This window comes from Mandrillus leucophaeus, unplaced genomic scaffold (assembly GCF_000951045.1).
Source record: "Mandrillus leucophaeus isolate KB7577 unplaced genomic scaffold, Mleu.le_1.0 Scaffold476, whole genome shotgun sequence".
In the NCBI taxonomy this organism is placed as follows: domain Eukaryota; kingdom Metazoa; phylum Chordata; class Mammalia; order Primates; family Cercopithecidae; genus Mandrillus; species Mandrillus leucophaeus.
Window position 1 is genome coordinate 1741046 of NW_012105098.1, and position 24389 is coordinate 1765434.

General features: G+C 37.5%; 1 protein-coding gene across 2 annotated transcripts in view; it reads left to right on the forward strand.

Moving 5' to 3' along the window:
- The window catches only part of ESF1 (ESF1, nucleolar pre-rRNA processing protein, homolog (S. cerevisiae)), a 69940-nt gene that overhangs the window by 11446 nt on the left and 34105 nt on the right, over positions 1-24389 (forward strand). For both annotated transcript variants that reach the window (XM_011995207.1, XM_011995208.1), the window contains exons 5-9: positions 368-468; positions 1480-1632; positions 2925-3039; positions 5950-6097; positions 12008-12169. In XM_011995207.1, coding sequence (XP_011850597.1) covers positions 368-468; positions 1480-1632; positions 2925-3039; positions 5950-6097; positions 12008-12169 — 679 coding nt within the window. The remainder of the gene's footprint in view (positions 1-367; positions 469-1479; positions 1633-2924; positions 3040-5949; positions 6098-12007; positions 12170-24389) is intronic.

The following is a 24389-nucleotide window of genomic DNA, read 5'->3' on the forward strand; positions in this document are numbered from 1 at the left end:
ATTGATTTTCATTATATTTTTATTTTTCTGTATTTCATGTAAACTATTTAATTTGCTCACTTTTCTTGTGTGTGTTTATATTCAGATTTCCTTGAGCTTAGCGTCTTGTTTTGCTTTTAATTTTTCCTTTGGGTCTCAGAACCATTTGTTTTTCAAGCCTCGTATCTGTTAGTCTCCAGCCAAAGTGATCTATTTTTAAAGAAAATTTCTCAGAATGCTCTAGCTTCCTATAGTGGATTTGGAAGTGAGTCACCCTTGCTGTTTTCATTGAGTCAAGTTGTGACTTTTAGAGTTCCTGACCTCAACAGGTCTAGATATTTGTGTAAAGGAATATACAAATTACATTGATCCTATTTTTTCTGTTTAGATATATCCTTCAGAGTTTGGAAAGGAGAGGATGAAGGAAGAGCAAGTTCAAGGACCAGTAGAGCTATTAAGTATTCCTGAAGATGCCCCAGAAAAGGACTGGTATTAAATCACTATAGAAAATAAAACTAAACCTCATAAATTCATGTTATTAGTTTAGAATTTTGGTCATCTTGATAGTTAAAACTGAAGTTTATACTTGTGCCATTCATGGTTAAAACAGGTTGCAAAACAGATTTAAAGTCTGTTAAAAATGGTACATTATTCCAAGAAGATTTTTGTTTGTGTATATTTATATTTCTGTATTCATGAAAATAATTATTGCAGTTTTTGGAAAACATTTCATGATTAAACTGATTTGGAATTCTTTTGAATTCCTTCAGCCTCGTTGCTCTGAATTAGTACGTTTTGCTTTTTTTTTTTTGAGACATCATTGAAGCTCTGTTTGCTTTCAAATTATATGATTTTTCTTATTTGAGAATCGAATAGAAAAGTGAAAGAATGATAAAACATTTTTTTATAATCATGGTGCAATATAGAAAATAATTTCAGATAGTTTTTAAGCCACTAGGTGGAGCTATATTTACACATAATAAAAATGAGGGTTAAATAGATAAGAGAGCAGATGAAGATCTTCAAAGAATGTGTTGTATCAGTGCTTTGTGTGGAACTTAAAAAAAAAAAGGAATGTGTTGCAGTTAAGCAAAATTAAACTTATAGACTTAAATATTTTGCAAGATCAGGAATGTCTTTGTAGCTAATGCCTTTCTAACGTTTTATAATAGAATTATCTTCATTGGCTTTACTTGAGAAGGTGGTATGTGGTAGCAAAATGAAGTAACTATTCTGTGAGTTAAATTCTAGATAAGCACATATAATTCCCACATGCTCCTTTCCTAGATACCATATTCCAATCCAAATACTTGCACCTTGTGAGAATAATAAATTGAGCTTAAGTATTTAATGTTTATAAAGACAAAGTCATGAAAGAAAGATGGCTTGGTATGAAGGCCAGCTTATAATATGTTTTTCTTGAAAGAATTATATTTATTTTTTAAAGGGAAATGTTTGTGTTTCTGTATAAGTATGTTTAATTAGTTTTTCCCACTTTAGGACCTCTAGAGAAAAATTGAGAGATTATCAATTCAAACGACTGAAGTACTATTATGCAGTCGTAGACTGTGATTCTCCGGAAACAGCTAGTAAAATTTATGAGGATTGTGATGGCCTGGAATTTGAAAGTAGTTGTTCTTTCATAGATCTAAGGTAATCCAGTGTATGTATTACCAATTTAGTCTTTTAGTACAACATGATTATAAGAAGTAAAATATTTGAACTGATAGTGATCTCTGTTTTATATTCTAAAATGATTTTTTTTGCTTTTGGGTTAACTCTATTGCATGGAACATCACTCCTAAGAAAGAAAACAAGAAAATGCTAAAGTATTATGTATGAATCATCCCCACATCTTTTTCCTTTCAGACATATTGGCTCTGTTTTTAAGATGGTGTACCCTACACAATGATACTTCCTTGCAACTGCTTTTTAGAGCTAGGAACCAAATGAAGTTACCTTTTAAAAATGCATGGAGGAAAAGGCAGAGGAATTTGCTAACAGACTGTTATCTCTAGATCCATGCTATCCAGTATAGTAGCCACTAGTCATATTTGGTTATTTTAGTTAAATAAAATTTAAAATTCAGTTGCATAGTCATATTTCAGATAATTAATGGTTACATTTGGGACAGAGCAGATACAGAACATTGCCCTTGTCACAGAAAGTTCTGTTGGACAACACTGCTCTAAATGTAAATGACTAAATGTACAATTAGGAAATTGTAAGAATCAACCTTAAGCTTTCACTTGTTTTCAGTGACACCTCATGTATATGATACTTTGTATTCACAATACTTACCCTTTAATAATTATATTTGATCTTTAAAATACAATACAGCCAACTGGGCATAGTAGCTCATGCCTGTAATCCCAGCACTTTGGGAGGCCTAAGCAGGAAGATCGCTTGAGCCCAGGGGTTCAAGACCAGCCTGGGCAACATAGTGAGACCCTGTCTCTACAAAAAAATTTTAAAAGTAAAAATTAGCCAGGTATGTTGGCACACGCCTGTAGAGGATTGCTTGAGCCTAGGCTGTTGAGACTTCAGTGAGCCATGATTATGCCATGGCCCTCCAGCCTGGGTGATGGAGCAAGACCCTCTCTCTAAAAACAACAACAAAACCATGTAGTCAGTGACTGCGCTATCAAGTCTGGATCTTTTTGAAACGTGAGGGACGCACATGTGCTTGCACCTGACTCATTAATTGACTCCTAATGCAGGGTTTCTATCTATACAGCATTCTTTTAAATTTAGAGGAATTATAGCTTATGAATTTCAGAAATTTATACAAAGATGAATTCATTAAGAAATATACATATAATCTAGATAAGCACATAAGAGGTTATGTCTAACATTGTCTCTTAAACGTGTGTCTTTTAGAAAGTTATATGTATGGTTATCACTGCAGTGTATGTTTAAATAAATTTTTTTTCTTTACTTCTTAGGTTTATACCAGATGATATTACTTTTGATGATGAGCCTAAGGATGTAGCCTCAGAAGTGGATTTAACAGCATATAAACCAAAATATTTCACATCTGCTGCAATGGGAACATCAACGGTATTTCTTAACTTTAAAAAATATGTAGCCGGACTCTATTGCTCTATGAAGAGAGTTTGTATATTATAGCATCTTTAAAAATGGAAAGTATTAATTTTTTGTTATTATTTTTTCTTGAGACAGAGTCTCGCTCTCTCACCCAGGCTGGAGTACAGTGGTATGATTACTGTAACCTCTGCTTCACAGGATGAAGCGATTCTCGTGCCTCAGCTGCCCAAGTAGCTGGGTTTACAGGTGTGCACCACTACACCTGGCTAATTTTTGTATTTTTACTAGGGACAGGGTTTCGTCATATTGACCAGGCTGATGTCAAACTTCTGACCTCAAGTGATCCTCCCGCCTTGGCCTCCCAAAGTGCTCGGATTACAGGCGTTGTGAGCTACTGCTCCCAGCCTCAGAGTATTCAAAATTTAAATGTATGGGTACAGATAGAAATGAGACACAAGTGTGTCTGCATCTACCATATCTGTGAACCTATTTTCAGATTCTTGTTATGCATTTAAGCCTGTGTCAGTTACCTGCTGATGTTTCTTTTTTCTCTTCTGTCTTTCCTATACACTCTTCTGTCTTTCCTGTATACTCTAATACATCAGTTATTAATATCCTAGGGAATAAAGAGAAGTGGATAATAAATTACTTCGCAGCACAGTTAAACAAAACTAGTGAAGATTTAAAATAGGAGTACCTTTTTCTGCAGATACGATTCAAAACTAAAAAGAATTGATGTGGAATAATTAAGGTATAATAGATGTCACATTAATGCTTTGTAACAAATAGCCAAAAGGTTTTTTGTCTATTGAAATAGTTTATTACTTAGGTGACTACCTTCTCCCTTTTCTTTTTTTTTTTTTTAAAGACAGAGTCTTGCTCTGTTGCCCAGGCTGGAGTGCAGTGGCACGATCTCAGCTCACCACAACCTCTGCCTCTTTGGTTCAAGTGATTCTCCTGCCTCAGCCTCCCCAGTAGCTGGGATTATAGGTGTTCACCACCACACCCGGCTAATTTTTGTATTGTTAGTAGAGACTGGGTTTCACCATCTTGGCCAGGCTGATCTTGAACTCCTGAGCTCAGGTGATCCTCCCCGCTCTGCCTCCCAAAGTGCTGGGATTATAAGTGTGAGCCACTGTGCCTGGCTCCTTCTCCCTTTTCTTTTTTTTTTTTTTCTTTTTTTGGAGACTGAGTCTCACTCTGTCACCCAGGCTGGAGTATAGTGGCACAATCCTGGCTCACTGCAACCTCCGCCTCCCAGGTTCAAGTGATTCTCCTGCCTCAGCCTCCCAAGTAGCTGGGATTACAGGGGCACACCACCACGCCCAGCTAATTTTGTATGTTTAATAGAGACGGGGTTTAACCATGTTAGTCAGGCCGATCTCAAACTTCTGACCTCTGGTGATCCACCCGCCTTGGCCTCCCTTCTCCCTTTTCTTTCTTCCAATAACCCTTCTGTTCACAGCTGTACTCTGCAATAGCCCCACTAGCTTCCCTCTGCTTTTCAAAACCTGTGTGATAAATCACCAGGCTTCTCTGAGGAGGGACTGGTAGCAGAGAGAATAGCTGTATCTGTCACCTGCTGTGCTGTGGTGGGCACTCTATGGCATTGATTAGTTACTGGAGTAGTAAAACTCTACCATTACATAGTAAGCAAAGTCTAAAAAATTCAGTCACAGGAAATTAAAGTCATGTTATTTTCAGGACCAAAATAATGATCAGGGCCAGCCTGTCCAGCCAGCCAGTGTAGAGTTCCTGGGTCCTGGCTGTATCATCAACATCTGTTCTAGTGCCAGCAGTGGTTTGGTGGTTATCTGCTCAAGCTTAATTATCAGAATAGGGATCATTTCTGAATCCTATGACTAGCTGGAATTTCTGAGACAGGTGGCAGTGATTTTAAGGATCTCGATTAATTGCTGTCTCTTTTGCTATCCTTGTCTGGGGAGATTGGCCTGAGCGGAATAAACAAAAACCAAGGATGTGGGATCTATCCTATGATGGAGATAAGATATCTAGCAGGGCCTTATATGAGAATAGGGGCTATGTAGAGGACAGGAGCCAGTCATCACCACATCAGTCATGTCCTAGATGAATTCATGTATTATGGAGGTTTAAGCTATTTCCAACTAATAGATGCTTTTCTCATCAGTGGTTCTTAATCTTTTTTTTAAATGGACCCCACTGAGTTTGTGTTGTTTTTTCAACAGATTTCATATAGTTTGCAGATCTCCTGAAATCTTAGAACTCTGGTTGAAAACGTGTTTTCACTAATTCATAATGTTAACTTTTTTTTTTTTTTTTTGAGATGGAGTTTTGCTCTTGTTGCCCAGGCTGGAGTACAATGGCGTGATCTCAGCTCACTGCAACCTCTGCCTCCTGAGTAGCTGGGATTACAAGCCTCCTGATTCTCCTGCCTCAGCTTTCCTAAGTAGCTGGGATTACAGGCACCCACCACCATGCCCGGCTAATTTGTTGTGTTTTTAGTAGAGATGGGGTTTCACCATGTTGGCCAGGCTGGTCTCGAACTCCTAACCTCAGGTGATCCACCCGCCTTGGCCTCCCAAAGTAGTGGGATTACAAGTGTGAGCCATCATGCCTGGCCCATAATGTTAACTTTTTTACCAGTACATTTTCTTAGTTTTTTTTCGCCGTAATTAATTTATACACTGGTTAATTTTTACTGCCAGTAATGGAGTATCCTGTAGATAGCAGAGAATTGGGAGAAGGTACAAATTAATAGAAATGGTTCCCTTTTCACAAATAGAATACTATTTATTAATCATATCATTAATGTATTTGTTTTAATGTGTCTTAACTTCTAACTTACTGTTAAACATCCAGGTTAATACTGTATATTCTTTAACAAGTTTGAGTTGACATTTCCATTTTCGTGTGTTATTTTTTCTTATTTGTTGGTGAAAGGTGGAAATCACTTGGGATGAGACTGATCATGAAAGAATTACAGTGCTCAATAGGAAGTTTAAAAAGGAAGAGCTTTTGGACATGGATTTTCAAGCCTACTTAGCTTCCTCTAGTGAAGACGAAGAGGAGAAACAAGAGGAGCTAGAAGGTATTGTTAATCTTTTAGTGACCATTAATGGGCAAAGGTCTTTGGCAGTAGCTTTACAGGGAAGGCCAAATTCTGTCTGCAAATATGCTCACATGCACAGTATTATATATACCTGTAGATAGTGATTGATTTAAAAACAATATCTTTTCTTTGCCTGAATTTCTTTAACTATGAACATTTTGTTTAAAATCCCAACCTAACCAAGGATGGCCTTCTAGACTTGTCCTAATGCATGTGGTTGCACAGTTTCCTAATAAACCAGTAAAACAATCTTTTAGGCACGCCCACCGCCACCCATTTGCCTTTTTAAAAATAAGAGCATCATTTAGACTGATTAAATATTTTTACAGTCCATGTTTTCAACTAGTTAAAAAGTAGACTCTGTTTCTATAATTATTCCTTTGAGTGCTTTTAAAGTTTTCTCTTTTTGTCTTTCTGCAATTTTACTATGGTAAGTATAAGAGTAGATTTCTTTTTGTTTATGGAGTTTGAGGTTTGTTGTTGGGTTTCATTTATTTGTGGATTGGTATCTTTCTTCAGTTTCGGAATATTCTCAGCCATTATGTTTTCAGATGTTGTTTCTTTATCCTTTTAGGACATCAACTAAATACATGTTAGAGCTCATCATTATATCTTGCCTGTCTCTACTTTTATGTTTTTAATCTGTTGTCTCTGTACTGCATTCTGGATATTTTCTTCTGACCTATCTTCCAGATCACCAGTTGTCTTTTCAACAGTGTTAAATCTGCTGATAGACCTCTCCATTGAGTTCTTAATCTTGGTTGTTACATTTTTTACTTATGGAGGTTGTATTTGGCTATATTTCAAGTCAGAAACACCACTTTTTATATTTTTTACTCATAGTCTCTGATAGTTTTAATATTTCATGTATTTTCAGGTTGGTGTCTTATTTTACAAGGTATTTCTCTCTTGTTTACTTGTGTGCCTAGTGAACTTTGTGTGTTACTTTGATATTTGAAGTTAGGGTATCTTTGATCAGAGAATAATTTACTTTGGTTGGTTTAGAACCACATTTCTCCAAATGTTAAGACTTAGGTTCTCTGGCTTCTGCAGGTGGTTAAAGTCTGTATGAGGGCTGGTTTACTTCAGATTGACCATATCCCTGGGAGTATATCCCTCTGGGTGGCTGCTTAATATCAAGGTACCAATTGAAATTCCCTCTTTTGTTCGGCCTTTAACTTTTGTCTTCTTGGTTCTGAAAGCCTGCTAAAACCACAGTTGAGTTTCATGGCTCTTTGTTCTGTGGATCAGGAAACAGGAAATGATCTCAGACCAAACAGGTCTTTAACCCTGGAGTCATCCCTCTAATATTCCCTTCTTGTTTTTGACATAGTAAGTCTTCTCTAACTTGACAGTTCTTTGAAACTTTTCTTTCTTTTTTTAACCCCTTTGAAGCTTTATAAAATATTTAATCCAACTTAATTCCAACTTAATGTCTTCAGTGAAAGAGTTAGTCTGAAGTACTTAGCTTGCTGTTAATAAGTTCTCAAATTATCTTTATCTTTATTCAAGTTGTTTTTGTTTTTTGAGTACTGCTGTGTCACCCAGGCTGGAGTGCAGCGGTACAATCTGGGCTCACTGTAACCTCTTCCTCCTGGGTTCAAGTGATTCTCCTGGCTCAGCCTCCTGAGTAGCTGGGACTGCGGGTGCTTGCCACCATGCCTGGGTAATTTTTGTATTTTTGGTAGAGATGGGGTTTCACCATGTTGGCCAGGCTGGTCTCGAACTCCTGACCTCAAGCCATCAACCTGCCTCAGCTTCCCAAAGTGCTGGGATTATAGGCATGAGCCTCTGGTCCTGGCCTTTTTTTTTTTTTTTTTTTTCTTTTAAATGCTTGAAACGATTAATGGTGTACAATTGACTCTTGAACAACATGGGTTTGAACTGTGTGGGTTCACTTATACATGGGTTTTCTTCTGCAATTGGCACCCATGAAACTATAAGGCCAGCCCCTCTTCCTGCTCCTCCTTAGCCTACCCAGTGATGACAATGAGGATGAAGACCTTTACAATGATCCACTTCCATGTAATGCATAGGAAATATATTTCTCTTCCTTACGATTTTCTTAGTACCATTTTATTTTCTCTAGTTTATTATAAGAATACAATGTATAATACATATACAAAATACGTGTTAACTGACTGTATTATTTGTAAGGCTTCTACTGCATGGTAGACTGTTAGTTAAGTTTTGGGAGAATCAAAAGATACATGTGGATTTTCTTTTTCTTTTTTTTTTTTTTTTTGAGATGGAGTCTCGCTCTGTCGCCCAGGCTGGAGTGCAGTGGCCGGATCTCAGCTCACTGCAAGCTCCGCCTCCTGGGTTTACGCCATTCTCCTGCCTCAGCCTCCCGAGCAGCTGGGACTACAGGCGCCCGCCACCTCGCCCGGCTATTTTTTTGTATTTTTTAGTAGAGACGGGATTTCACTGTGTTAGCCAGGATGGTCTCGATCTCCTGACCTCGTGATCTGCCCGTCTCGGCCTCCCAAAGTGCTGGGATTACAGGCTTGAGCCACCGCGCCCGGCCACATGTGGATTTTCTACTGTGCCTGGGGTTGGCACCTCTAACCTCCATGTTGTTCAAGAATCAGCTGTACTTTTAAATGTATATGCTCGTTGCTTAAAATAGCTCACTTTGTGGAAATAAAGCCACAAAACCCTTTTTCCCTATATTTGATCTGTCTCTGTTTGGAAATTGGTTGCCTAGTTGTAATTTCATGTCAACTTTTGGTTGATACTATTTGCCTAATACCTTCACATCTTCATTCTTCTTATCTAATAGAAGAATTCCCATTCATGAAAAATTATAAGTAAGAGATTTAATGCTGACAGAAAGTGAAGAACCCATAAATGTTAAACGTAGATATAAGTATTTTAAATTAGCAAGAATGAATATTCTCTAATTTGTGGCTTAACATTTTTCATAGCTTTTTTGTTTTCCTTTTGTATATGTATTATTTTTATAGCCTAAATGTCAAATTAAATAAATCCTGAAATGTTTCTTTAGTATGACCATAGTGCAGTTAAACTTTGAGTTTCCGAGATCCCATGATTGGTCTATCACTGTTTCTTTTAGACTCCTGAAGACAGTGCTTCATTTTTCTAAGCTTTTCATAAAATACTATTCTTTAACAGTATGGAAAATCATGTTTAATCATTCTGGTTTCTTTGTTCAGATATCTCATATTAATACAACCACATAATTGCTTAAGTATTTAATACTCTTTGAAAATGTGTATTTGCAATGGGAGTTAAGTTGGGCGCAAAGGGCCTCACATTTTTTTTAAGGCCTTAGTGGCAGATGCTTGTTAATTTTCTTTGGTGTTCCAAATAACTGGATGACCATTTTATTTTTTTATTGTTCACAGAACAGCTGAGTCATTTCTTCAATTATCCTCTGTCTGTGTCTTTTCTCCTCATAGATATGGAGAAAGACATAATGATTTATCAGTATTTCTTTTTTATTTGTATGCCTATATGGGCATTTAGAACTTTTCTGAAAATTCTGAAAAGTTTTTCTTCACATCAGCTGTAAAATAAAGGAAAAAAAGATAACTTTATGTACACTTGTGAAGATTGGATACAAGTTGTTCAAGTAGATTTCTGTTTTGGGAGAACCGAACTAAATTTTAAAATGACATTTTTGACATGAGGGCAGCTAATATTGTGAATAATAAGCAATAATTTGTTAATACATTCTTGTTAAGAGCTTGGGCTCTGCTGGTTTCAATTCCTAACTTCACGGTACATAGGTTAGATTTACTAAAGCCCCTATATCTTTCTTCCGTAGCTGTGAAATGAGGCTCTAATAGTACCAGGCTTATGGTTGGAAAGACTGAAATTATGTACCTTCTGTCTTGTATTTTTATTTCTGAAATCTTTAATAAATAGGCCGGGCACGGTGGCTCACGCCTGTAATCCCAGCACTTTGGGAGGCTGAGGCGGGCGGATCATGAGGTCAGGAGATGGAGACTGTGCTGGCTAACACGGTGAAACCCCACGGTACTAAAAATACAAAAAAATTAACCCGGCGTGGTGACGGATGCCTGTAGTCCCACCTACTCGGGAGGCTGAGGCAGGAGAATGGCATGAACCTGGGAGGCGGAGCTTGCAGTGAGCTGAGATTGCGCCACTGCACTCCAGCCTGGGCGACAGAGCGAGACTCCGTCTCAAAAAAAAAAAAAAAAAGAAATTTAATAAATAATGGCTTTTTGTTTGAGATACACCAAGTTTTTTTAAAGCATATATTTTTCTTCTGTATTTTAATTGATTACAAGTTTACTATAATCTGTAATTTTGTACCTCTCATAGATACATCAGCATATTTGAGTGCCTTAAAGCTACTGAATATTTCTGATTATTGTTTATAAGAGAGCATAGCAGGGTGGCTTACTGTTAGAATTATTATTTTTTCACTCCTGATATAGTAGTATTAAGGCTTTCACAAACTAGTGTCCTTGAATTGGGAAAAAACAGAGCTACATGACTTACCCCACATTTTAGAGCTTCAGAATGTAAAATTTCAGTACTGGAAAAAAATCAGTTTAAAGTAAGCCATCAGAGACTTACCACTAAAATTTCAACCTGGAAGGAGCTTGCTTCTAATTATGTTTTCAGAAGTAAGCTTTTAATAGAAAGAAATACTTTGCCATTTGTTAATGTGTTCCTGATGTTTTATCCATTGAATTACGGGATACATGACAGAATTCCATCCAACATTATTATTGTGGCACAAAGCACAAACAGGAAAAAAATGAATTTCAGCTGTTTGAATGAAAATAAAAGTGTGACAGGATGGAAAGAATGTCCTGGACCATTTTTTATTTATTTTAAGAAAAAAAATATATACATATAGAAATATTTACATAACCAGTTTTTTTCCATATCACCTTTTTAAGATGTAAGGACATTGATTGTATGAACTTGCTGAAAAAAGAAAAAATAAATGAATTTTAAAAATTAAAAAAGATAAAAGGACAATCTGTTGACACTGATGTTTCCCAGCTAAATGCTTAATAATGTCAGACATTTTTGGTGAGCAGTTAGCCATAGGTTATAGAGGAGAGGGACTTCATTATTCTGCTAGTAGAGTTTCCTTTACTTGAGACAGTCAGTTCAGTAAGTCTGTATGTTTTGCATTAAAACCCAGGTTTCTGATTTGTTTTTGATTTGGAGACTTGCAGTGGAAATGTAGAACAAACTTTTTGGTGTATTTTTTTCTTGGGTATTTGTTGCCTGTGAATTTTATACTGTTTCTTTGTATTTTAATTATTTTTGTAGAACTAGGAAGTGCAAATGTGAATGTTTTTCCACACAGTGAAATTAATTGAAGTAACTCCTAATTCATTTTTATTCTTAATATATTAATGAGATCGTTGGAGTAAGCGTGCTTACTCAAAAATGGAAAGGTTCCAATATTCTTGGGTTTGGATTATAAACAACTGCCTTTATCTCTTCTCTTCAGTCTGAATAGCTGAATCTGCAAACCAAATTCATCCCAACAGTATTCAACCTACATTTATTCAGCATAACATTTTAAAGCCACTGTGCTGGATAGTGGAGGACATAAAGAGGGATAAAATGCCATCTTCATTATCTTGCAACTTACAGGAAAGAGAAGCCCAAAGATGTTATGTGACTGCAGAGTTATTATCCAATATAAATTTTAATAAAAAGAGGGAATTCCCAAGCGTACTACTGTGACAGTGCAAATTTACATTGCAACTGATTTTTATTCTACATGAGACCCTAAGGTCTTTCATTTAATTTTCAGAAATTTAAGTCTGATTTTGATATCCTATGGTCTTAGCAGCATCTCTTAGAAGAGAGTGACCATAGAGTTAGAAGTGAATTGTTTCTGTGTGTTAAGTGAAGTTTTCTTTTCATTAGGTGATGATGGAGTCAATGTAGAAGAAGATGGGAAAACAAAGAAAAGTCAGAAGGATGATGAAGAACAAATTGCTAAATACAGGCAGCTCTTGCAGGTTATTCAAGAGAAAGAAAAGAAAGGCAAAGAAAATGACATGGAAATGGAAATTAAATGGGTTCCAGGTAAGAATTAGTTACTAAATGTTTTCTCTTTTTCCAATTTCAGTATGTTGAGTACATTTTAAATATGAAGGAGCTGGAAATGTTTTGGTGAGGACCTTAACATCGTATTTGCATACACCATATAACTAACTTAATGACTAGCATTTTAGACTGTTACCAGCTTATTCTTAATTGGTTTCTTTGATTTACTAACTATAAATTATTCCTGTCCATTTATCAGAGTAGCCTTTTCTAGGTTTGAGCCTGTATTCTCAAGATCTGGAAGCTTGAATCCAGGCACCATGTATTCTAAAGTTATTACACTTCTTTTGAATATGTTTAATTCTTAAGTGACCTTTTCTTCCATAATCCCCACTAGTCCTAAATTCATGAGGTTTCCCTAACACAAAATATGTATTACATAGTCTTCCATCTTCAGTCTTGCTGCAAATAGTCAAAGAAATACAGCATAGTAGAGTAAAATAATACTAATACAAAACTAATTACAACCATGTCAAAGCTAAACAAAGATAAAAGCTGGGATAAATGGGATCATTCTCTAGTAAACAGCAGTTGCCCCTCTTTCATGGTTTCACTTTCTGCAGTTTGTTACCCAGTATAGTGCAATAAGATACTTTGAAAGAGAAAGAGGAAGAGAGATTATATTCACATAACTTTTATTACAGTGTAATTGTTCTATTTTATTGTTGGTATTGTTTATCTCTTACTATGCCTAATTTATAAGTTAAACTTTATCATAGCTATAGATGTACAGGGAAAAACATACTATCTATAGGGTTCAGTACTATCCACGGTTTCAGACATTCACTATGGGTCATGGAATGTATCCTCCTCAGATAGTTGGGGACTACTGTACACATTTTTTTCAACAGTGCTGGGCAAATCAGCATGGACTTTTGCAGCCAATACTGTTTTTGTAGGTTACTGCTGTTTATATTATATATATGTATAACTTTTAAAACCAGATGTATTTTTGGATAAGGATTCAGTTCTTTAGCCTGTATTAGTCTCTAGGAGAAAGAGTACTAACTAGTTGTAGGAATACCATTGCTTAAAACTTAAAAGTGTTCTGTTATCAATTCCATTTTTACAAGTAGCATGCTTTTGTAGTGGGAATAAAACATTTGTTTACATGGGTTTTTATTTGGGAAAAAATTAGTGTATTTTGATATTTGAGGATTGACTGGCTGTTGTAGTAAATTTGCTAGGATGGACACTGGCTATTGTAGTAAATTTGCTAGGATGATCTGCTGCATATTCCTACAGGAATGAAGCGCTGTGTTGCAACCCATTTGTTTTAAATGTTTGGCTTTTGCAGGAAGTGGTGGTGAGAACAAATGAAGTTTACTGTTGTATCATATGACAAGTGGTTGGGAGAACTCAATTGATTTGGCTTGGAGAGGAAAAGTCTAAAAAGTGATATTAACAGCTATTTTTAAATACTTGCAGAATATGTAAATGGAGACTTAATCTCTTTTATTACCTCACAGGTTAGCACTACTGCCACTGGATAAAAGTTGAAGGAAGGTAGATTTTAATGTAATAATATAAAGAGGAATTCTCTATGTTATTAGAATTATCTCACAAAAGAACTGAAGGCTGCTTTAAGGGGTTGAGCTCTCTGTGTCAGTAAATCTCCACAATAAGGCTACATAATCATGCCACTCAGAGATGTCTGTGAAGAAATATTTTACTTGAGTCCCTTGACTTTACGATTCCAAGAAATGTTGAATTCTGTCTTTTAAGTTGAATACATTGTAGTTTAATTCTAATCTTAGAATGAGCTTATTGAATATATTTTAATATGAACATTTTAAAATTGAAGTGTTCCGTTGTCTGTTTGAGAAAGCAGATCTAAAATAAACTGGATTGAGGTGTTCTATAGCAAATATTTCAGAAATATATAATGCCAGTTATAAGGTACAGATATATGATATAGGTTCCCACACTAAGTGTACCACATCTAGATTGCATCTTTATTAACATAATTATGAGACTGGGCACAGTGGCTCACACCTGTAATCCCAGCACTTTTGGAGGCCAAGGTGAGTGGATTACTTGAGCCTCAGATGTTCGAGACCAGCCTGAGTAGCATGGCAAAACCATTCCATCTCTACAAAAAAATACAAAAATTAGCCAGGTGTGGTGGCGCACGCCTGTAGTCTCAGCTACTGGGGAGGCTGAGGTGGGAGGATCACCTGAGCTCACGGAGGTTGAGGCTGCAGTTAGCTGTGATCATGCTACTGCACTCCAGCCTAGGCAACAGAATGAGACCCTGTCTCAAACAAACAAACAAAACATAGTTATGTAGGGCAAATACCTAAAAGTGGTATTTACACCTGTTATCTGTAACTGGAAAGTTTAAGCAATTCTTACGTTTCCTGGGATAAACCCCAACTTGGTTATGATACCTTATCTTTTTGTATATTCCTAGCTTAATTTAGTAATATTTTATTTAAAATATTTGTACTTGTGGCAAAGAGGAATATGATCTGTAGTTTTTCATTCTTGTATTGGTTTTTGGTATTAGGGTAATGTTGACCTTATGAAGTGAAAATGTAAAATGAAAGAGTATCATCTGTAATTCCACTATCCTAATTCAACCACTGGTTAAGAAGATTACAGTTTAATTTACCATTTCTCTGTTGTTGAATATTTGATTAAGTTTCTAATCTTTCACTACAGTGGACCTACAACATTGAAAAAAAAAAAAAAAAAACAAGACAGATCTCAAACCCTAAAATATCAAGCTTTTCTTAAATCTCTTCATTTTCATCAGCAGCCAAGTAACTGCTTGCTTTTTCAGGGCCTTTTAATTTTAAAAACTTTTAAAACAAAGGTGTGTTGTTTGTCTCTTCCAGCCTAGAAATGTTTCCAAGCATGCCAGGACTAGTAGAGAACAACCAGGCCACAATGAGAAGCTGATACTAACATTCAGGCTTAACTCACCAGTTAGTTACGTGACTTCCTTGCTCACACAGCAACTTTACATGTGCTGTAGATCAACCTGTGGTTCTCTCACAAGCTGTTAAAACTACCAGTGTCAAAACCTCAAATGTTAAATCTCAGATGCCAAGTATCTGGGATGTTATAAATAACCTATAACTTTTTCCATATTTTGAATTATTTTCTTAGGATAGTTTCCCAGAAATAGAATTACTGAGAAAGGGCAGAATACTTTTTGTGTCTTTAAGTTATTGCCAAATTGCTTTCTGAAAGTGTTGTACCAGCTTATAATACCTTCAACAATCAGTAAGAGTGTCAGTTTCACGGAATTATCGTCAACATTGGGTATGTATTTTTTACTTTTAATTGAATAGGGGAAAATTGATATTTTAATGTATGATGAGTTTTCAAAAGTCTTAAACTGTAATATTTTGAAGGCCCCTAATGGGGTATTGGTACATGCACGCATGCATATACAAGTGTAAAGGGCTTTTCTGTGTGATATATATATATACACACACACACACGATCATTGAACAGTCTTTCTGTACCTCAGTTTATTCCTATGGAATTTGGAACTAATAATACCTTTTTTGTTTAGAGATACTTATAAACGTTATAAACTACAAAGTACTTTCATGACGTGTGTATTTCAGTGAATTTATGTCTTAAGAAATGTGTGTTTTTGGTAACAGTTACCCTGAACCTCAGGACTTTTTTGATGTTATACTTCAGTAAACCACAGAGGGTCAGTGTGAGATTATACCATATCATTCATTGATTCTGTAGCTCGAATCTCCAAAATATTAATCTCTTCAGGAAAATAAGTACTCTTAATCACTAACATTTGTTATGGTTTTGTTTGATTTTTCCAAAGAAATTCTAGTTTAGACTATTTAAACTTTCTACCTTTTTACATTGGGTTATACAGTATAGTACATGAGGAGTTTAATTTCTTTTAAGGGTAAGTGTTAAGGGAACTGATAACAGGTTCGTGGGTATAACAACTGGAATGAGCTACTCTTTCTATCAATATTTTAGTTCCTATGGAAATGTGATAATACGATTTTATTAATTAGGATTATAAATAAGTAAAAATGTTGAATTATAAAATGTTTAAAGAAAGTTATTCTTTATTATTTTGATGTATGTGGAGCTATATTTCCTATCTCAATGCATTGCTAAAGGTATCCTGCCAACTTAACTAATGGGTAGATAAGGTGATGCATATAATTAGCCAGTTGGGCCTTCATCAAGAAATGTACCTTGTTGGGGAATTTGTAATACATGTATAAATGAAGTGTAATCAGTTTTCTCTCTTTATATAACTTCCCCTGTATTAATAGTCCAGTTAATCTACATAATATTTTTTGTAGATAATGCAAGCTGAATATAAACTATATATGAAATTCCATCCAGAAATAAATAATGTCATGTTCCTTTGTTTATAATCTTAAAATATTAAATATGATGAAAGTCCTGTTTTTCTTAGCTATCTCTGGCTTCATAGATACTAGTGAAATGGATAGCTGGTCTTTTTTCTACTCAACATTCTCCAGAACCCCAACTTCCCTTCATTATTCCATCAAATACTTACTGAACACCTACTCTGTGCCAGGAATTATTCTATACACTGTGTGAACAAAATATAAAAATCCCTGTACTCACAGATCTTATAATCTGGTGAAGGAGAGACCAAACAGGTGACAGATACATAAGAAACATATTTGACCAGGATCTAAAGGAATTAGAGGTCAGGGAGTGATCCTGGCCCAGGAAGACTGTGTGAGCAGAGGAAGTAGCAAAGGAGTATCCTTGAAGCTATACTTTGTCTCTTGTGTTTGAGGAATCCAAGGAGAACAGTGTGACTAGAGTGGAGGAGAGAAGTAACTGAGATCAGAGAGGTAGTTTGGAGCCAGACATGAAGACCTTGTAGGCCATTATAAAGACATGAATTTCTGTGACTGAGATGAGAAACCACTGGAGAGTTTTGAGCTCAGTATCAGTCAAATCTGACTTTTATGTTTAACAGGATCACTCTTGCTGCTATAGATAAGTAGATTAAAGTGGGGGGCAAGGACCAAATTGGGGAGATCAATCAAATGGCTGTTGGAGTAATTTTCAGATAATGAAGCTTGTGGATGGAACATGTTTGCAAGGGAGCATCAAGAATTCTTTTTTTTTTTTTCATACACTGAGCTCAAGATGCCCATTGATACCTAAACAGACATGTCAAGGAATCAGTTGGGTATACAGTTAAGAGTACAGGGCTAGTGGAGATATAAATTACAGAATCTTCATTGTATAAATCTCTGAAAGTGAATAAGAACAACCAGGTAGTGAGTATAGGTTAAAAAAAAAAAAAGGGAAGGTTCAAAAGCTGATCCTTGGAGCACTCTGGCATCTAGAGGTAGAGGACTTGAGCCTGGACCATTCCAAGCAGCTGGAGAGGCCATCAGAGAAGCAGGAGGAAATTCAGAATTGTGGGGCATTCAGCCTGCCAATAAAGTAGGCATTTCAGTGAGAATATGGGTCAATAAAATGCAGACTGAGAATGACCATTGGATTTAGCAGTGTGAAGCTCACTGGTGATATTGAATGGTTTTTGTGGGATGATGTGGGATGGTGTGGTTTGAAGGAAGAATGGGAAGAGAGGTATTGGAGACAGTAAGTACAGGCAACTCTTTTACTAAAATATTTGATAGAAAGTTGCAGGCACCATGACACTTTAAAAAAAAGTACCTCAAAATGTAACTTCCAAAAACTAAGACATGCTTCCATTATAAGCATGATGCCACTTTCACACCAAGGGAATTGTTAGTCTCAGATTACTAGAGAGATTAACTTATGCCTAGTGGTCCATTATTGGAATGCTAAGCATGTGGAAGTTACTTATATTCTACTGCTCAAAGTTTGATTGCAAAAATTCAAAAAATTGCAACCTCAGGCATAAATGGGTTAAAATGAAAAGATTGGAGCTAGTGGTAGAAGAGTAAGATGCTTGGAAAGTAAGGTTGTGGTGGGACTGCAACTTTGGGTAATCAATCACATGGTCTGTTTACAATCCTGGCAGTGAATTTCTAAGATGGGGTAGAGTATAGGACCATAGGAGAGGAGGTCAGTGAACTGTGAGGCCAAAGGATCATCCGTGTGGATACTGAAGTCACCGAGAATTATGACAGGAGTATTGGAAAGAGTGGCAGTGAGCTAAAATTAAAATGAGGAGAGCAACTGCGGTCGTTAGATATCTACATCAGCTTCTGGAAGAATTTGCTTACAAAAAAGATATCTACAATAAGGAAGAGTGTAGTCTATCTAGTACAGCCTGAAAACATGATACTCAGAGTGGAGGCATTGGGGAGGAGGGCCAGTCAGTGGATGGGAATTGGCAGTGAGTCGCAGGGACAGTGGGAAAGAAAAATTCATCTCCTAAAAGAGAGAGGGGAAGCAGTGTCCTCAGAAGAGAGCTAAGTTTTAGTGAAACTCCAGTGAGCAGATAAATGGGTAAGGGGGCTTTTGTTAATAACTAATGACTGACTGACTAACTGATTAGTGAGTAGAATGGCTTTAGTCATTGAGGATGTTCAGCATTGTTTTGGGAGAAGGAATGGTTTGGAAATTGTAAATTTCATGTGGTGGCAGATTTAAATATGAATAAAGGGATTTTGAGATTAGTTTTGATGGTCTTAAAGCTTTAATAGTGGTAGGGATGTGAATGTCATTGGGATATCTTGTCAGGAGCACACAGAGTTCTAGAATACTTACTCTTGGGAAGGAGGCATGGAAGCCAGAAAACTAGAGGTGCCCCTTACTGTCTCACGCTGGCAAGGACTTTTCTTACTGTCTCACACAGCAAGAGGAGTCCCTTTTTGACTCCTATTCCTTGGGCATGGAGTAGGGCTGTAGCTCTTCCTTTGTTCTGCTTTTTCCTCCTCCACTCTTCACAGTTGTAATTTCATTTTTATTCTGGTATCTGCTTTTTATCGTTTGTCCTGCTCGCCACATTTATTTTATCTCCATTTCTCTGTTCAGTTATTCCACTGAGTAGCTTAAACAGAGACATCAATGACATGCATATGTGGCCATTGTATTATTCATTCTTTTTATTTAGAAGTAAAAATGTTTTTGAATTAGTTGGGCATTCATTTTGTTAGGCAGCCCAGTTTCAATCATTTTAATTTTTAGACGTCTCAAAACCTGTTCACTGTTTAGTTTTGGCTCCTTTTCATTTATTGCCAATGTACTCATTATTTGAAATATATTCACAATTTTTTTTTTGGTCAGAACTTTTAAAATAACCAGATGTTTAAAATTTTGAATTGTGTATAGGAGAGGGCATTAAATGGAAAACCTGAACTTAAAATAAATAAGCTAAAAGAATTTGTAGTTTGCCTCAGATTTTGGTGGTGGGGAGGAAACCAGGTCACAGTGCACGCTTGTAACTTGTAAGAAGTCACAGAGCTAGTAAGTGGCTAGAATTTTAAAACCTAAGCGTGAGCTCCTTCCTTGAATCATCCAGTTAACAGACTGACTCTGAAGAGTTTGTAAGGCAATAAGCTATAACTTCATACTGTGCAAAAAAATTGGAGTCATGTTTGAAATGTGTAATAAAAATGAGAAGCAGTTAGAGTTATCTAAAAATGATGCTAATACATTTCCTACATATGATTGCTGCTTATTTTCTCAGTGCTTCTTGAATTATTTGGTAGACTATTTTGTCTCTTAATAATATTGATTTATTTTTATTTTTTTATTTTATTTATTTATTTTTCGAGACCTTCCTCTGTCGCCCGGGCAGGAGTGCAGTGGCGCTATCTCGGCTCATTGCAACCTCCGCCCTCCGGGTTCAAGTGGTTCTCCTGCCTCAGCCTCCGGAGTAGTTGGGACTACAGTCATGGGCCACTATGCGCAGCTAATTTCTGTATTTTTTGTAGAGATAGGGTTTCACCATGTTTATTGGCCGGGATGGTCTCGATCTCTTGACCTTGTAATCCACCCGCCTCGGCCTCCCAAAGTGCTGGGATTACAGGCGTGAGCCACCACGCCCAGCCTTATTTTATTTTGTTTTATTTTTTGAGACAGAGTCTTGCTCTGTCGCCCAGGCTGGAGTGCAGTGGTGCGATCTTGGCTCACTGCTAGCTCCGCCTCCCGGGTGCACACCATTCTCCTGCTTCAGCCTCCCGAGTAGCTGGGACTACAGGCGTGCGCCACTACGCCCAGCTAATTTTTGTATTTTTTTGTAGAGAGGAGATTTCACCATGTTGGTTGGCCAGGATGGTCTTGATTTCTTGGCCTTGTGATCTGCCCGCCTCCGCTTCCCAAAGTGCTGGGATTACAGGCATGAGCCACCACACCCGGCCGATTTGATTTTTAAAAAGAGACTTTCCAAGAAGCTTTTTAAAAAGATTTAATGCAAAAAGCAAGGATATTTTTATACTAGTAGTTTCAGAAAGTGCTATAATTGCAATGCCTTATGAAGTTTCAGGTTAATTGATCTGGTTCCTTCCCACATCCCCCCACAGGAATCCAGTTAAAATGTGTAAATCAGCAAGATCCTCTGGTTGCAAAGATCTAAGATGATTCTGTTAATATAGTCCTTCCCGCTGTTTGCATATGTAGCCACTGTTTCTAGACCATACTGTTAATACCTTTTTTTTTTATAACTATGCCTAAACTTGCAGTGTGCCCCAAGTGAGCTCAAGAAAAGAAAACTTGTCACATGTATTGTTTTCCCATAGCCCACAGCTATGCTGGTTTGTTTGAAGTTGTGAATTCTTTGGTCTGGAAAGCAAAACTTTTGCTATTCTATTTGTGGTGGTCCTTCGTCATTCTATCTGTATTCTAACTGCCTGGCTAGTAAGCTGTCACTTTTCATTGCACGTGTTCCGTGTGTTATTTTGACAGAACTCAGTCATACTACTTGCTTTAACAGTTTCATCATTGCAAAATTGAAAAGTTGGGCCCTGATGTTATGCTATAGGTTCTTCATAAAGTTTTGCTAGATGGATAACATAGTAACCTTTTATTGCATTTTCTCACAGATACGTTTTTTAGTATAGCATCTTCGTATCTCTTCTCAAGCGTTATTTATTTATTTATCTTTTTAAGAGACAAGGTCTTGTTCTGTTGCCCAGGCTGAAATGCAGTGGTTCAGTCATGACTCATTGTTACCCGGAACACATGGGCTCAAGCGATCCTCCTACCTCAGCCTCCCAGGCATCTAGGGCCACAAGTGTGTGCCACCATGTCTACCTAGTTCATTTTTTATTTTTTGTAGAGCTGGGCTCTTACTACGTTGCTCAGGCTGGCCCCAAAATCCTGGCCTCAAGCTGTTCTCCCTCCTTGGCCTCCCAAAGCGCTGGAATTACAGGCATGAGCCACCATGCCCTGCTTTTTGAAAGTATTGTATTAAGTTGTTATGCCAACTGGAGAACTTTCTGTCGTTTAACTTTTGAAAGCTGAGAAATACCGATAAAATTATACACAAAATAAAATCTAATTTCTACCATAGTTTCAGGTTTTGGAGTCAAGAAAAGGATAGGGCGTAAGTACTTTACTTGTTTGTTTGTTTGTTTGTTTCGAGAGGGAGTCTTGCTCTGTTGCCCAGGCTGAAGTGTAGTGGGGCTGTCTTGCCTCACTGCAACCTCTCCCTCCCGCATTTGAGTGATTCTCCTGCCTCAGCCTCCCGCGTAGCTAGTACTACAGGCACACGCCACCACACCCAGCTAATTTTTATTTATTTTTATTTTTTTGTAGAGATGGGATTTTACCAAGTTAGCCAGGCTGGTCTCAAACTCCTGAACTCAGGTGATCCACCCACCTTGGCCTTCCAAAGTGCTGGGATTACAGGCGTGAGCCACAGGGCCCAGCCTAGATAGGGCATAAGTAACTTTTCTGTAGATACTTGGTTTGATACAAAATTTAATGTCACTCTGGGACCATATTGCCATTTTGTGTCCTCTGAAAGATTTGCAACCTTTCTCAGTGTCTTTTCAGTTAGACTGTTGTAGACAGTTACTCACTGTATTCAATATGCAATGGTAATTTTTGGCATTGAGGTCTGTGGTGAAGCCAGTAAAACCTCCTGTGGCTTGAACTGGTGGCTGGGCAAACTGAATCTGCTGGTTTTATGTGGGAGTGAGAGGGTACTTTCCTTCCTCAATTTAATCTTCACTGAGGGTGGGTGGTGGGATAGCTGTCATCAAATAGCTATCAAAAGATACACCTGGCTGGGCATGGTGTCTCTGCCTGTAATCCCAGCACTTTGGGAGGACAAGGTGGGCAGATCACCTGAGGTCAGAAGTTAGAGACCAGACTGGCCAACATGGTGAAACCCCGTCTCTACTAAAAATACCAAAAATTAGCCAGGCATGGTGGCTCGTGCCTATAGTCCGAGCTACTTGGGAGGCTGAGGCAGGAGAATCTCTTGAACCCCGGCAAGTGGAGGTTGCAGTGAGCCGAGATCATGCCACTATACTCCAGCCTGGGTGACAGAGCAAGACCCATCTCAAAAAAAATTAAAAAATAAAAAACATAAAAAAGATATATCCTTAGCTCAGTCTACTCATTCAGTGATGTGGAAAACTTTTATCTGTAAAATTCTTTAGCATGACCTTGAAAACCTGATCCTGTGTGTGCCCAAAGATGCGTAACCACTGAGTTCCCATTGGTGTTTGGAATGATGTGCTTTCTTAGTAAATTGAAGCATACACTTTGGAGGTATATGCTTTCCTAATAATTTGAAGTCTGGGCTGGGTGCGGTGGCTCACACCTGTAATCCCAGCACTTTGGGAGGCCAAGGCGGGTGGATCACAACATGGTGAAACCCTGTCGCTACAGAAATACAAAAAAAAAAAAAAAAAATTAACCTGGCATGATGGCAGGTGCCTGTAATCTAAGCTACTTGGGAGGCTGAGGCGGGAGAATCGGTTGAACCCAGGAGGTGTAGGTTGCAGCGAGCCGAGATCATGCCGTTGCACTCCAACCTGGGCAACAGAGCAAGACTCCATCTCAAAAAAATAATAATCGCAAGTCTGTCTCTGTAGAACTCAACCACACTTTTCCTAAGCATTGTCAGCTTAGAGCGTCATAAAACATGTTTTATTTTAGGATCCCATTGCTGTAAACAGGGGAATTTTAAAAATTTAATTCTTAGATGCATAATTTTGATCCAGAAGCATTACATTTTAAAATATCCTTTGAGGGGCCGGGCGCGGTGGCGCACGCCTGTAATCCTAGCACTTTGGGAGGCCGAGGTGGGCGGATCATGAGGTCAGGAGATCAAGACCATTGTGGCTAACATGGTGAAACCCCGTCTCTACTAAAAATACAAAAAAAATTAGCCAGGCGTGGTGGCGGGTGCCGTAGTCCCAGCTACTTGCGAGGCTGAGGCAGGAGAATGGCATGAACCCGGGAGTGGAGGTTTCAGTGAGCCGAGATCACGCCACTGCACTCCAGCCTGGGGGACATAGCAAGACTCCGTCTCAAAAAAAAAAAAAAAGATCCTTTGAGGGAGGAAGGGGAAGTTTGCACTTACTGGTTGCCTGTGCTGCATCAGGAACTATTCTGGATGCTTCACACACAATATTACATTAAGTTATTCAAGGTGGTTAGTACCCCATTTGCAGAAGAGAAAACTGAGGTATAGACTTGCTTAAGATCATAAAACTAGGAGACAGAAGAACTGTCACAGATTTTTAGTAGATTCTGTCATCAGAGAATTGATAAGAATAGAAATAGAGCTTTATAAGACAAGCTGTGGAAAATGCAGTCATACCCTGTATAACAACATTTCAGTCAACAGTGGACTGCATATACAACAGTGGTCCCATAAGAGTTATAGTACAGCTGAAAAGTTCCTATCAACTAGTGCTGTCATAATGTTTTTGCACAGCACATTGCCTTTTTTATGTTTAGATACACAAATACTACTGTTGTGTTCCAGTTGCCTACAGCATTCAGTACAGTAACATGTTGTACAGGTTTGTAGCCTAGGAGCAATAGGTCATACCGTATAACCTAGATGTGTAATAAGCTATAACATCTAGGTTTGTGTAAGTATACTCTATTATGATGTTCACACAATGATAGAAAGGTCTTAACATTAGCCTGGACGTGTAGTAAGCTATACACCATCTAGGTTTGTGTAAGTATACTCAGTTTTAATGTTTGCACAACAATAAAAATGCCTAACACATTTCTCAGAAAATGTTCCATCATTAACTGACATGTGACTGTATTGAAGTTCTAAATTTTAATATTATTTTGATTCTCT